The following is a 14,590-nucleotide window of genomic DNA, read 5'->3' as shown; positions in this document are numbered from 1 at the left end:
CCTCCGGCATGGAGAGGGGCACAATCGTCTCATGGATCGAGTCACGAACCAACACCGTAATGTCGTGGATGGAGAGGAAAAGCTTGCCACTTGTCTTGGCCATGTGCAACAGATCTGCAGAAGGGAACACCACCGCGAAGTCGTTGTCGCCAACCTGCACGATCTGCCAGTCCCAGTCTCCAGCCACCATGTGCTTCAGCTCCTGCTTGAGCGTACGCAGCGAAAGCCTCCCCGGCTCCGCTGACAGGATGGCACCATTGGCAACATTAAGGGCCTCGCCCTCCGCCATCTCAAGTTTTTCACTGGACTTCATATTCCAGAATCATAGTAGTTATATTATAGAATATACACTTTATAATTATGAATGTGAAAATATAATAATAATAATAATATTGACTCTAGGGCATATTTTCAACAGTCTCCCACTTATGCTAGATTCAGTAACCTAGTTGCGTGTTTTCTAAGTTCATACAAACAAGTCAAGTGCAGCAAAGCAAATAAGAATATCTGTCGGACATAATGAAGGCCTTGGTAGACGGCACACTATTTTGACCCGCAAACAGCTACTGTATTTTTCTGTCACTGACTGGACTAAACGAAGGATATCACGCAGAACTTTCAGCGACCTCCAATTTTCCGTCGACAAGATCCTCCAGGAAACCGCTGAGAGAACGCTGCGACGAGCCGCCTTCGAGGACCGCACCACGGGAAGCATCCCGCAGCTGGGCAGCCCTCCTCCTCATCTCCCGGCCGGCATCACTGTCCAAATCCATCAGCTTCCTCGCGGCATCAGAGACCGCGGCCCTGCTCACGATCCCATCCTCCCCCCTCTGCTGCCTCAGGTTGATGCCGGTCTTCCATTCGTCGGCGACCATCCGGGCATTCACCAGCTGATCCCACACAACAGGGAAGCCAATCACGGGCACTCCAGCGCACACGGCTTCGAGCACCGAGTTCCACCCGCAGTGGCTGAGGAAGCCGCCGACGGACGGGTGGCTCAGCACCTCCTGCTGGTCACACCACGGCACCGCCATCCCCTTGTCGCCGCACTTCTCCCGCAGGCCGGCGGTGGCCCTGTCCCGGGCCACCCAGAAGAACCTGACCGCGCTGTCGCGCAGCCCCACGGCGATCTCCTCGACCTGCTTGGGCGGCATGGCGACGAAGCTGCCGAACGAGACGTACAGCACCGAGTTCTCCGGCTGCGCGTCCAGCCAGCGCCGGTGCTCCTCGTCACGGGCGCTCTCCCCTTTGTCCGGCGCACGTAGGATTGAAGGGCCGATTGGATAGATTGGGGAGCGAAGTGACTCTGCTATTGTGTTCATGGAACTGGGCTCGAGCTCGTGGAAGGAGGTGAAGAGGACGCACTGCGCTTTACGTACGTTGGCGAACGCCTCTGCTACTATTTTCATTGGCCGCTCCCAGGCTCTGAAGATCTTGAGATCAGACAATCTTACTGATGACAGGCCCGGGACGTATTGCTCCATGGACTTGCAGCTTAATTCTGCAGAGCATACACATAGAACGCTTCAGTTGTCTACGATCTACTGAAGAACCAAACTGAAGCGTGTCCTAAAGAATTCAAAGTATTCTATGAAGAAACAGAGACAATTTTGTTGAGTAAATTACTCGTGTTTTTCCTAATGTTGAAGCATGGTCAAATTAGCTAGTATACCTTCTTCGCTGGCACCTTCATCCACCGGCGGCCACACGTCCAAATGGCAGAGCGCCAGGAAGAACGTGGCCGGCTGGGTCCACAGCGAGCACACCGGTATCCCGCGCCGCGCGCCGGCCGCGACCGCCCACTGCAGGCATGTGTCGGCCACGATAGCTTCTGGCCTCCGCCCCAGCTCCAGCACCAGCCGGTCGAGCAGCCGCTCGACGGGCTCCGCCAAATTGCAGCTTACTGCCTCGATGAAGCCGGCGTGGTCGGCCCCACGGCCGTGCTCTGAGGGGATGACGTTGGGGACGGTGACGAGGCGGACGCACTCCGGCAGCGTGGTGGACACTCCGGCGGAGGCCAGCAGCCCGTGCCACTCCTCCGTGACGACGACGGTGACGGTGAGGGCGCCGTCGGCGCCGACGAGCAGGCGGCACACGGCAAGCATGGGGTTGATGTGGCCGCGGCCCGGGTACGGCAAAGCGACCATGTGCCGAGCCGCCGTTGCGGACGTGGCCATTGCTTGATTCTGTGCGGACCGCGGTGAAAGATCGGTGGAGTACTCTTATGTAACGCGGTGATGATCGAGACGTTGTCATACTTTTTGGGATTTCTAGGTGACCTCTTTACTTTCCGGTTGTCGTATAGGCAGCAAGCAAGTCCATGGAACACGTTGCTATGCCGGCGGCGGCATACAACAATTCAGTACCAGACCAGTTCCGTGAGATTTTTTTTATTTTCGTTTACATTTCTCTCCTAAATCTATCTATCTAGACGTGAATTAGCAGATCGAAAAAAAAATGCAGCTGTCTGATTCCCATGGACAAATCCAACAGAAGAATCAAGCCCGTATCTGCATGAGTGGAATTGTATAGTGTTGCAAATGATAACATCATTGCTGACATCACGACATCAGTAATCATCTACACACTATGGTCCATAGTTTTAAAAAGCTCACATTCAGATGAGATTTTCAATTGGAATTGAGTCACCAGATTTTGACCGGGTCAATAATTTTTTAGAGATGTTTTATTCAATTCTTTTATACTATAGACTATGATTTCTATTTTTTAAGGTCTCACAACTAATTAAGGTCTTCATTTAGAATTGGGCAACCAAATTTTGATCGGGCCAACAATTTCTCTCGGAGTTTTCTTATTCAATTCTTTTAATTCATTATGTTTCCTCATTCTGAAGCTCTTTCATTCAATTGAGGTATACAATTTTGGATTTGGTTACGATTTTGATTGGGTCAATGATTTTTCAAATCAACCAGCAACAACCAGCCTATAAAACACATCAATCCGGTGCACCCTCCCACCACTTAGAAAAAATAATCATCATCATCATGTGATACTGCCGCATCAATATAGTACATGGACGCAGAGATTTTTTCACATAATATACGTTGATTAGCAGATAGTACAGAACCACACCACGAAAGGCCCATCAAATCATCACATTTTATAAATAAAAATAAAACACACTTCATCATCTCCTCACCTGCCAAACTAAATATGCCATCAATTCCAAAAATATAAGGAGTATTAGTTTTTTGGAAAGTAATTTTTTTCTTAACTTTGACCAAGTTCAAAGCAAAAATTATCAACATTCACAATATTAAACAAAAAAACAAAAATTCATTTCATGATGAATCTAATCATACCGATTTGATATTATGAATTTTGATACATTTATGTACAAATTTGATCAAACTTACAAGGTTTGACTTTTCAAAAATAATAAAACACATTATATTTTGAAACAGAGTAAGTTTTTTTTTAAGAAACCCAATAACACCAACGGCACAGCGCCCAACCCTTCTAGTCTTTTTCTATTCCGGCTGTTTGGCTAAGCTAAATTGGAATTTAGACTTGTAAGAACAGTAATTTAGGTGACTGTGTTGCATATAATTAACTTGTATAAGGTAGATAAAGATTAAAAATCACTATATAGAAAATTCAAAGTTACAAATAAAGGGTATTTTCATAAGTACCCCACTAGTTCACAAACTTTTAAATAGTATTGTTTTTGTTAAAGTTTGTAGTCTGGTTTACATCCAGAAACAAGAATAGAAGCTCCTCTCCCGGCTCCTCAGCGATTTGGCGTTCCTGGCCGTTGGATCTGGCTGCTTGAAGAGTTTTGGGCCGTCCGATCGAGATCTGGAGAAGCCTGGGCCGTCGGATCTGGAGCTGGCACTGCTGGAATGAATAGTAATGGCAGCAAAATGTAAATATCATGCCTCCACCGGGGTATTTTGGTCATTCCACTCGGGTATAAAAGGGCCGGCTCCAGTGAAGGCAACCCTAGACGGCTCCCTCCCCCCTGCCGCGCGCCTCCTCTCCCCCTCTCTCTCGTTCCCCTCCCTCCCGCGCGCCTCCTCTCCTCCCGCCTCGTCGCCGCCTCCTCTCCCCTCCCGCGCCCGCCTCCCTGCCCTGCCGCCGGCGCCGCCGCTCGCCCGGGCACCCATCCCCGGCCTCACGCCGCGAGATGGGGGCCGCGCGCGACGAGGCCGGCCTAGCCGCCGCCTCCTCCTCGCACACGCGCCCCCGTCCCTCGTCCTCCCGCATCCCAGCCCCCGCTCGCCCCCGACCTCTCCCTCCCTCGCACCTCCCTCGCACCTCGCCGGCCCGCCCACGTCGCCGCCGCCGATGCCCCTCGGATCCCACCGCGGTGGACCTTCTCCTCGTCTCCCTCGCTCCCGTCCCCCCTCTCCTTCCCTCGGAGCCCCAGCAGAGGGAGGACGAGGAGCACAACGACGACGATGGCGGGGAACAGCAGCAGGCAGCAGCAGGTCGCGAGCGACGAGCAGCAGCGGAGGGAGGACGAGGAGCACGACGGCGGCGGTGGCAGAGAGTGGTGTACAGCGCCGCCAGGGCCGTGCTGGAGCGGCTGATGCGTCGGCCGCATCCGCCGAGGAGCCGGCTGCTAGCCCTGGCCCGTCTCCTCCTCCCTCGGGATTTGATCCAGACAGGTCCACCGGGCCCTTCGGGGTTCCACGGTTGCACGGGCCAGCTCGGCTGCGACGGACGCTGCTGCCGCCGGCCTCGGCCGCCGCGCGACCGTGTGGATGGCGCTCGCCGTGTCCCTATCCGCGCCCGCCTACTACACGGCGCCGCCCCCATGTAACTAATCCAGCGCTTCAAACCTTCGGTTCAGGCTGTCATGCGCTTCGATTCTAGTACTAGCTGACTCGTGTTTCACTCTCCCATGGTTTTGGCCCCAAGCAGTGTCGGCGCTCACGGAGGAGAACCTGCTGTTCCTGGAGGCGTGGCATGTGGTCGACCACGGCTACTATTACAAGTCCTTCAACGGGCAGAGCTGGTTCAGGTACCGCGAGCGCTCCCTCCGCAACAACCCCATGAACACACGCCATGAGACATGTATGGCTGTCACTGTGTGAAGTCTCCTTGCTATCCACTTAGAACACTGTCTCCCTAGCAAAAATAAGGACCTTCACTTCAGCAAGTCGTCACATGTCATTTCACTTTTTTACAAAGTAGAACCAAATTCGACCATTCAATCAGATACACCTATTTTATGCTACCTCTCCGCGGTTGAAACTGAATTTCTTTTATAAACACAATGAACCACTTAAAGAGACTGTTGGTTTGTACGTATATGAGAGATGGTGCGTTTCTTACGCTATGTGGTTGAATTTGCTCACCCCGGACTGTATTTCAGATGCGGCGATTAAGAAGATGCTTGCAACATTGGATGATCCGTTCACTCGGTTACTGGAACCCGAGAAATTCAAAAGTTCGCGGGTATGATGCTCACACAAACTCCGGTTACTGCTCAGTTAACATAGTATGAACTACTTTCTGATGCATGCCGTTGCCTTTTCTGAAGTAAGTCTGGCACGCAAGGTGCCCTCATGGGTGTAGGTTTATCCATCGGCTATCCATTGGCGCCTAATGGATCAACTACAAGGCTATCTGTAATGTCAGCTGCCCCACGGGGTCCTGCAGAAAAGGCGGGCATCGTGTCTGGAGACGTTATTTTGGCAATTGACGATGCAAGTGCGCAAGACATCTGTAAGACCTGGCTATTACCAATAAATTATTGTCAAATGCAGTGTTAGTGTAAGGTGCTTGTCTGTACTTCAGTGTTGCATTCCTAATATTTTAGTGGTTAACAATCTTGAGCCAATTCTTGCTAGGGGTCCTGAGAAGCTCAGTAGATTTGACTATTCTCAGTGGAGCTGATACCAGACATTTTGTTTTGAAGTAAACTCCTGCACATCATTCTTTTTTAGTTCCTTCAGAAGAAATGATTCAGTTCTTTTACTGAAGACTAAAGAGTGGTTGTTGCTCATTCATCTTAATTTAATATATGCCAGGAGAGAAAGATATACTTTAAACCCGGTAATGTCAAGGATGTGTGAGATTCCAGGTTCAGAGGACAGCTCAGAGATCGGTTACATCAAATTAACAACATTTAACCAAAATGCTGCAGGTTTGGGCTGGCTCTGGCTCTACATTGTACTTTATTTCTGAAGCATTTATCATTTTTTAGATGTCAAGCTCTACTGACCATTCCACTTAATTATCCTATTCCAGGATCCGTGAAGGAAGCCATTAAGAAATTAAGGGAGAACAATGTAAAGCCCTTCGTGTTGGATCTGCGGAATAACAGGTTTTTTACCTGCAGAATTTGGAGTGCCTTTTCACCTAATTCTTTTGAAATTTTGACATGGTTGTGTTTGATGCAGCGGTGGCCTTTTTCCTGAAGGGATTGAGATTGCGAAGATTTGGTAAGCTGTTACATCATCATATTTCAGCACATGAGTTTTGGTCCATGTCTACATATGTGTTGATGTACTACTTAAGTAGTTTGTTAATTTCATTTTAAAATGGACTGTTTAAACTAAATAACAGACTGGTTGAAATCTGAAACATCCCCTTGGGAAATTCTAGCAGCTCGATACCTTTTACCCTTTTGACTTGTATCAGTTAGACTCGTGAAAACTGGGAGCTTATTTGATAATCTTTATGCCTAAGTTGTTCTCATAATATGTGGTAATTCTGAGATGAAAACTACTATATTGATTCTTGCTGCTGGAAGGAGGGACATTGTTTTTAGCTTTAGACGATTCAATTATTCAAGTGGATATAAGATGTAGAAAAACAATATTAAAGGATGCCAGCTGATTCTTTTCCAAGCAAGGACGATACGTTCTTCGTAAAGGTAATTTTCTTCATATGGACCGTAGTAGCACATATCTTATTAAATGTCTCTGCCATCAGTGTGATTGATTTCCCTTTGATGAGGTGCATCGTGCTCATTGATGAGTAGATTCCGCCAAATGTTTTTTTTATGCAATTGCTATTGGAGGATATCATTTCTTCTTTTATCACATCATGTCTGCACATTCGGGACTTCAGCACACTGTTAAAAATGGAGTTGACTGTGTTCCAAGGTGCTAACCAGACCAACAATATTTTTGTAGGCATATACAAATAGAAAGAATATATGATCTGACCTCATTTCTTAATCCTACAGTATCTTGCTGCATTAGCGTACAAGCTGTTACATACGAATATGGATTGACTGATAGTTTTGGGATAAATGGGACAAACATAGGGTTGCAGATTGTAAATCTGAGTTTTTTTTCGCAAATCAATTTGACACTAATCCTTAGAAAAATATATTATTTCTGTTGCATAGATTGCTTCATGAGAGGCAAAGATAGGAAGAGAGATTCCAAAGGGAGCAAAGGCGGGAACATGAGCGCATGAAGTTTTTGCAGAAGCAATCTAGACGAGTTAGTCTTTTTAGTTCCTTTGAAATAAACTATAACCCAGACATAGTACTGTAGTATATGTCTGTTTAGCATTAAGATGTCTACATATTTGCAGGCAGAGAAACAAAGACAAAAGGAGGAATTCAGAAAAGAGAAAGAGATGACGAGGCAGAAGGCTGCTAATGAAAGGGCCACATCACGAAGAATTGCACGGGAGTATATGGAGCTTGTGGAAGATGAGCGCTTGGAGCTAATGGAATTGGCTGCGCAAAGCAAAGGGTTACCCTCAATGCTTTGTCTTGATAGTGACACATTGCAGCAGGTGGAGTCATTCCGAGGTATGCATATTAAGTTTAATTCTATCTTCTTAATACTACACGCCACCGAAGGTCACTTCTAATGTATTTGTAGGAGAGGCACTACCTCCTGACCATCCCAAAGTATTTGCAATGTTTGACTATTCTGCAAACATTTCTTTTGCAGTGTGCATGTGTTGCGAGCAGTGATCAGCATAGCTGATTCATCACTGCTGGTCCTTTTGGTGCGACTATGGCTGGACTATTGATCTTCATGATGAAGAAATGGCCATAGCCATGGGGATCTTCCTGTTGCAGGTAGTTTCGAAAACACTATTGTCAAATATAGTGGAAATTTTTGTGAATAGAGCCGAGAAACATTGGAATATATTAGGTGGCCAAGGCGCCAAGCATGGTTCTTAATTTGAGGAGTTGATTATCTTCTTTTTTTAGTACTATTTTTTGACTGCGCTTCTAATATAATTTGTCTTTGTTTACTGTCTACATTACAAGCTATGTTTTAGATGCTCGCAATGTGAATGATGTTGATTTATTATTTTGGTTTTAGATTTTGAAATATTTGATTTTTAGCCTTTTAATACTTTGAGCTCTGGAATAGTTATGGTGTGAATAATGTGATGACCGGGATCAAAGAGTTTTAGGGTGTTTCTGCTCTGTTTTATGGTGTGAATAATTCATAATGTGATGACCGGGATCAAAGAGCTAAGTGACAGTTTGACTGATATCGGCGTGATGGTTAAGGTCGAGGCTGCCACGTATTGTACCACTGTCGCGCCCAACATCGAGGAGTGCGGCAGCACCGTGGCCAGGGCCATCGCGTCCGGTGCCAAGAACGTGGCCAAGGGGATCCTATGGTACGGGGTGGTAACCGTGGACAGGCTCCACTTGGCGAACGAGGTCAGCCCGGAGATGCTCGGGCATATCAAAATGTAGTGCTTTCTTTCTCAATTTTCACATCAAATGTGTTCCTAATTTGCAGTCAAGCAAACTTATTCAATAGGATTTGTGATGCATAAATTAGTAGATGATTTTGGGTTAATCCTGGTTGTGGTGGTGCAGGCTTCATGTGTGTATATGTGACTATTTGCTTATGATGAACTTGAGGACAGTCGTTAAGGTATTCATGGTGGAGGGAAAGGTTGATGTTGGTCTTGGTCCTATTTGTAAGTTTCTCACACTATTTTTATTAACGCATGATTCCTTACGAAATGGTAACACTATCTCTATTATAAACTGAACACTAATGAGAATTGTACTTAATACTTCTGTGAGGACCACTTTTCTCAGCAGTTTCCTTATAATGTTTTCCTTCATTTCCAATGGACTGGTGAGATGCAACCTGCTTGGAATTCAAGGAAGAAGGGCATTTCGAACGAAGAAATCAGATGGTTAGAACACTGTTTATTTCCCTTTGCCCTTTGCATAGTAGCGAGTACTCTGTAGTTTACCCATTTCAAAAATACTTATTCAAATCCATGGAAAATGTCCTATTCATGCACTGCTGATTGTAGCTGTAAGATGCTAAGATAGGAACGAAGATGTAGGTTTATCCCTCCCATCAGATTTGTTCCTACAACCGAATCTCCATGATGCTATACTGCTTCTCTCTAATTGTTCCTACAACTGAATCATCCATCTAATTATTGCATCTAAGTATAACTGTCTTTGCCAGTTGCATAATGCCCATCATATGGAATAATGGTCTGATGTTTGTATTAGAATGGCTTGGCTATGTTTTATCTTTTTTGGGATCATCTTTTGTACCAGTACCATGCAGAATCATTTAATTAAGGCTCTTGGCGTTTTTAATAATTATAGCTACTTCTCTATTTCTGCCCATAATGCATTACTCCGCAACTGTGGATTTTATTTCTTGGTTCCAAGTTCTGAATACGCATCAATCCAGCATCTATTCTTGACCCTGTAGATGAATTTATCCCTGGATGTTTATGCCCGGAAGGAGGAGACATACCAATGATAGTTTGAATCAAACTAATAGAATACGCCACCATCGATTATGGTGTCGAGGGACTAAAATGTAATGAACTGGTTGTGCGACTGTTGACCTCCTTGAAACTAATCACGTTCTTCGCTCTTGAACTCATGCAGTAGACAAGCAACTCTTCTTTTATAACTGCAGACAAGTATGACTCCATACCCTTAAATTGCATGCACTATTCTCAGGGTCGTTGAATACATAATGTAACCCCACATAAATGGTTAGGACTAGCTAAATTTTATTTATCTTCGATTCCCTACCAAAATATTCCTACTGCATATGTTAGGAAGGATCTATAAGAGTTGCTGCTATGTATATGTTGTTGAAACCTCCAATGTAGTTAATCTCCGGCTCTTATCATCTTTCTTTGTTCAAGCCCTTGAGAGAATGCTTTTAAATTTATGAACTGAATATAGTTCAAGATTTAGTGAAAATGCACAGTGATCTTTACAACTTATCTATTTCTTTTTTCTGTGAGACTTCTTCGAAGATAATAATTTGGCAAAAAATAATGTTCAGTAGTCATGTTCCCCTTTTAATCACTGTACTTTAGTAATCTTGATATTTACAAACTCTTTGAAACCTGACACCACTCATGTAATTGGCCATTATTTTTTTGTCTTAAAGTCCCATGTCTTATCGCTAATTGCAGCATTGTTTTCACCATAGGAGAAATCAGTCTGCCAATATTATTTTCCTACTATTTGATATACACATGTTTACATAAACTGTACCAGTTGCATGGATGTACCAATTGTTATCCAGCAAGCTTTGAAAGTTAACATAAAGAATCTGCACCCTAGGATAATTGCAAGGAAGGTGTGACCAAAACCACATCTACCTTTTCTAATGTTGTTATCCTACTAGGTGCTCCGCAGGACACGCACAGCCGCCGCCACACCACACCGCAGAGACAGACGAGGATGTGATGCTGCTCCTTCTTTGGTGTATGCGTCGGCGTGGCTTGTGGTAGTGAGGCATATCCTCGTGGGTAATGCTATTTGAAGACCATTCAAGTGATTTAAAAGAGAAGATGTCCAGAATGTAACGAGGTTGAAGATGACGATCAAAAGATTGACGTATTAAGCGACTGTCAAGATGCCAATAATGCTTGCCCCCTGCCATTATTAGTAATACCCTTGCTCTTCTTTATGAAATCTTTCCTATTATATATTGATGCATCAACTATCATTGTAGATCGTGAGATCCCTATTTACATGGATGACTCAGCGGGTGGCCTTTGCGTGGCAGGCATATGTTCCCAGCCACCTTGTCAATTGTAGGCTTAGAATGATTTGCTTCGTCCCAAGTGTTGTTCGTCGACGATTACTTTGTATGTCCATGGTGATTCTGAATTTAGAGGACACGTATGTTTTGGTAGGAAGTGTATTGTTCTTATGTTTTTTCCTGGTGTATACTGACTCGTGCAGATTATGAAATCCCTATTTAATGGATCGCTCGGTGTTGTCCTGTATGAATGCATATGCTAAATCTGGATTCCTACTAATTACCTGCTTGACCAAAATGTTGGGACCGGCACCCTTGCGTCAAGACGCGATCCTGATCTAGTGTGAATTAAATCAAGAACAATCTCCCCAACGAAAAGAATCAAGAATAATGTGCAGAATAAAAACTAGAAAAAGTAATATAAAGTTTTTTTGTTCAATATCATGCAGCGAGTACAGTAACTAATGACTATTGCCAACCGAGCAAGTCTAAGATTATAAATTAGCTAATTGCTCATGTGTTAACACGGCGGCATACATATTCAAGTGGTTCAACACAATCAGGTCGGATATATATTTTACACCCACCATATTCTAATTCTGGAAATGATTTGATTTGATTTGATTGCACCACCAACTCTGACAAGACTTTATTGCAATTACCTTACACCTACCAACGGAGGCGTTGTAAAAGATTTGATTTGATCTGATCGGGTTAATGCAGTACGTGGGGATTGAAGGCTTCGCAAGCGGCTGTACGATCACCAACCTAGTAGTAAAGATCTGTCAGTTCAATTGTATAGGAAAATAAGTTCACATAAGTTATACAAACGCAACATAAAGTATGCTTCAGCTACTGGTCGTTGATGACGTTGAAAGAATAAAAAAAATCCATGTACAAAAACAGTATTCAAATGCACGCAAGACACTGTAAGAGGATTATACATACTGTTCATTGTGATACTTCTATCACGGCGTATCACACATGAGCCAGAACGATGTTACGACATTAACAATACATACACTACTTGGAAAAGGCTTACAAATGGGTTCAGATTAATGGTGAGGGAGGATAGAAACCCGTCATTGCTATTTTGAAAAAATAGCAGTGACCGATAAAAAAATGTCACCCGCCACTGCTATGCATACAGTAGTGACGGGCACAAATAACTAACCGTCACTTGTAAAAACTTTTACAAATTTATCCCTGGGATAAAATCAGCAGTGTCGGCCGATAAATTAATGCACGCCACGGGTTTATCATGCACCATTGGCGGGCGAAAAGCATGACCGTCACAACAATATTTCGGTGACACGCGCCAATTTCTCTCAAAATTTAAGTAAGCAGTGGCGGGTATGCTAGAGCGCCCGACACAGATATAGTAAGTCAGAAAAAGTTTAGAAAACATATTTACTAAAGAAAAAAAGACATTTTACTACCCTGAAAAAAGTTGGAGGGTGATTGCCGATAGCAGGACCCATCCTCTCTCGCTCCCCGAGTCGCTCCCGCGAGCGACTCCGGGAGCCAACCCTAGCACCACCCCCCTCCCCCCTCGCCCCGGCTTCCCCCCCGGCCGTTGGTGGCGTCGCCGGGAAAAGGACGCGCGGTGTAGGCGGCGGCGGGGCGCCTTCTTCCCGCGCCTGGAGTCTTGCGTCGCGGGGGCGCGGTCCTCCTCTGCTGCGGCGGCGGTCGTCGGCTCTCCCTCGTGCTCGGCCCCTTCCCCTCGGCGTCCTGGCGTCCCAGCGTTGCCTCCCGCCCTCCCCCCATGGCGGATCCGGGGTGGGTGTGCGGGGATCTTGCTGGCGTCGGATCTGGGTGCCTCTGCCCAGATCCGGGAGGTGGCGGCGGCGGAGGCCCTTGGGGGTGGCCGACGGCCAGGCTCAGGTGGTGGCGTGGCAGCTGGCAGCTCAGCTGCTTCGTGTGTGGGGCGGGGTGCTGGCCGGCTCTGGCCAGGGCGCGGCGGCGCGTGTGTGGTGGAGGTGGCGGCGCAGGTCTGGTGGTGCGTGAGGCGGCGCAGGTGGGGCGACCGGTGCGCTGGCCAATCTGGTGGCTGCGTGCCCGGCGGACTCAACGCCTGGAGTCCGGCGGGCGGCGCAGGATGGGCAGTGGCCTGGTGTGGCGGCTGCTCCGGCCGTGGAGGGACCCACGGTAGCTTGGCATGTCGGCTGCGGTGGTGGCTGACATGTTTCGGCGTCGGTTCGACCGTAGGCCGCGCGTGGCGGCCTTCGGTTCCTCTCCCCGTCGCCCACGCACCACTTTCATCGAAGGACTGGGCTTTTCTCAGCTATGGTACATCGCCCGTCTCGCGCCCGGCAGCAGGACCGCGCCCGTCTCGCGCCCGGCAACAGGACCGCGCCCGTCTCGCGCCCGACGGCAGGACCGCGCCCGTCTCGCGCACGGCTGCAGGACCGCGCCCGTATCGCGCTCGGCAGCAGGACAGCGCCTGTCTCATGACCGGTGGCAGGACTGTGCTGGTCTCGCGCCAGGCAGCAGGACGGACCGATGTCAGCCAATTGGGGGCAGCTCAGGGGTGCGATAGGTGGGGCCGTTCCACCCGTCTCTATAGGTGGTGTAGCACTGGGTAACTGGTGAGGTGGCGTCGAGGTCTTGGATGCCGGGGTGGCGGCCCTGGTGGTGGTGTTGCAGTGCTCATGGGCAAAGCCCGTGCCTTGGTGCTGCCCAGTGACCATGGTCGGGAGGGCGGCATGGTCGCCGGGGTGTGGTGTTCGATGGCGGTGAGTATGGGCCGGGGTGAAAACCTGTCCTATCTTCGAACGGATCGGCGACGACGTAGCTCGCTCCCTTCCTGAAGGTGTCGTCGCGGCCATCATTGCCCGTCGTGTTGCTCTAGGGGAAACTCTGACTCTCGGGTCGGGCGGTGGCGGCGCTCCGGTGTTGTATCCTTCCTGAAGGCACCGCCTTGAAGCCCACGATTCGTCATATGCGGCTTCATCTCTTTGCGGTGGTGTGTTCACGGGCGAGCACCCGGCTGCTCTTGTAGTGCTTTGGGTGGTGTTGCTGCGTTCAGCGCTTATGTATCTTGCCTTGAGTGGGTGCGGGTGTTGTGGTGGCGTGCGCTTGTACCGGGTTGTCGTTGGTCGATGCTTTATATACAAAGCGGGGCGAAAGCCTTTTTCAGAAAAAAAGTTGGAGGTTGCCGATCAAAGCGGAGCTTGAGCTGTTGCCACTCAAGTCCCCAATGCATATGTGCTTAACTTTTGGGTGGTAAGCTTCCTTCACTCGTGGACTAAGAACTGCGCGTCCATCTAGGTACGCATGCTTAGCATTGTTTCTCCCTGGGTCACCAAAGTACTCGTTCTTTTTAATTTAGTTGACCCATCCAATTTTATGCCTATTTGGTAGCAGGGGCGAAGCCAGGATTTAGACTTGAGGGGGGCGAAGAAGAATATGATCGCATAAAAAGTATGATATTAAAATGTCTTCCCTTTGTTCTTGTGTCATACCAAAATTTTACTATGTATTAGTAAGTGCATATTTTTTTTTATCTCGGCCATTTCTCCATGTCTTTGAATTGACATCCACCCTTCGTCATCTCACCTCTCACTTTTTTTTGCGTTGGCATCTCTCACACTTTAATCACGGACAAAAGTTGCTTTAACATTATTCTTAGATTGTAAACTTTC

General features: G+C 47.3%; 2 protein-coding genes across 15 annotated transcripts; one reads left to right on the top strand and one right to left on the bottom strand.

Moving 5' to 3' along the window:
* Positions 1 to 249: 249 nt before the first annotated feature.
* LOC123065818 (UDP-glycosyltransferase 87A1) lies at positions 250 to 2,271 on the bottom strand. The gene is made up of 2 exons (XM_044489032.1): positions 1,673 to 2,271; positions 250 to 1,501 (listed from the first exon to the last, which is right to left on the bottom strand). The coding sequence occupies exons 1-2, from the start codon at positions 2,175 to 2,177 to the stop codon at positions 606 to 608; spliced, it is 1,401 nt and encodes a 466-aa protein (XP_044344967.1). The 5' UTR covers positions 2,178 to 2,271; the 3' UTR covers positions 250 to 605.
* A 1,704-nt stretch (positions 2,272 to 3,975) lies between these two features.
* On the top strand, positions 3,976 to 11,175 carry LOC123071106 (carboxyl-terminal-processing peptidase 2, chloroplastic). 14 transcript variants are annotated; one of them, XM_044494584.1, is made up of 15 exons: positions 4,019 to 4,782; positions 4,885 to 4,987; positions 5,342 to 5,424; positions 5,510 to 5,694; positions 5,820 to 5,886; positions 6,000 to 6,115; positions 6,220 to 6,295; positions 6,372 to 6,413; positions 6,725 to 6,847; positions 7,328 to 7,424; positions 7,519 to 7,741; positions 7,887 to 8,017; positions 8,462 to 8,649; positions 8,780 to 9,108; positions 10,587 to 11,175. In XM_044494584.1, exons 1-9 carry the CDS (start codon positions 4,148 to 4,150, stop codon positions 6,780 to 6,782), a joined length of 1,365 nt encoding a protein of 454 aa, XP_044350519.1. In that variant the 5' UTR covers positions 4,019 to 4,147; the 3' UTR covers positions 6,783 to 6,847; positions 7,328 to 7,424; positions 7,519 to 7,741; positions 7,887 to 8,017; positions 8,462 to 8,649; positions 8,780 to 9,108; positions 10,587 to 11,175. The 14 variants fall into 14 exon arrangements, with proteins under 14 accessions (XP_044350525.1, XP_044350519.1, XP_044350518.1 ...); XM_044494583.1 differs by having other exon boundaries at positions 6,725 to 7,424; positions 10,587 to 10,849; positions 10,917 to 11,175; XM_044494588.1 differs by adding an exon at positions 9,648 to 9,758 and having other exon boundaries at positions 6,725 to 7,424.
* The last annotated feature ends 3,415 nt before the right edge of the window (positions 11,176 to 14,590 follow it).

This window comes from Triticum aestivum, chromosome 3B (genome assembly GCF_018294505.1).
Source record: "Triticum aestivum cultivar Chinese Spring chromosome 3B, IWGSC CS RefSeq v2.1, whole genome shotgun sequence".
NCBI lineage: Eukaryota > Viridiplantae > Streptophyta > Magnoliopsida > Poales > Poaceae > Triticum > Triticum aestivum.
This window is presented reverse-complemented; position numbering and strand designations above follow the sequence as displayed.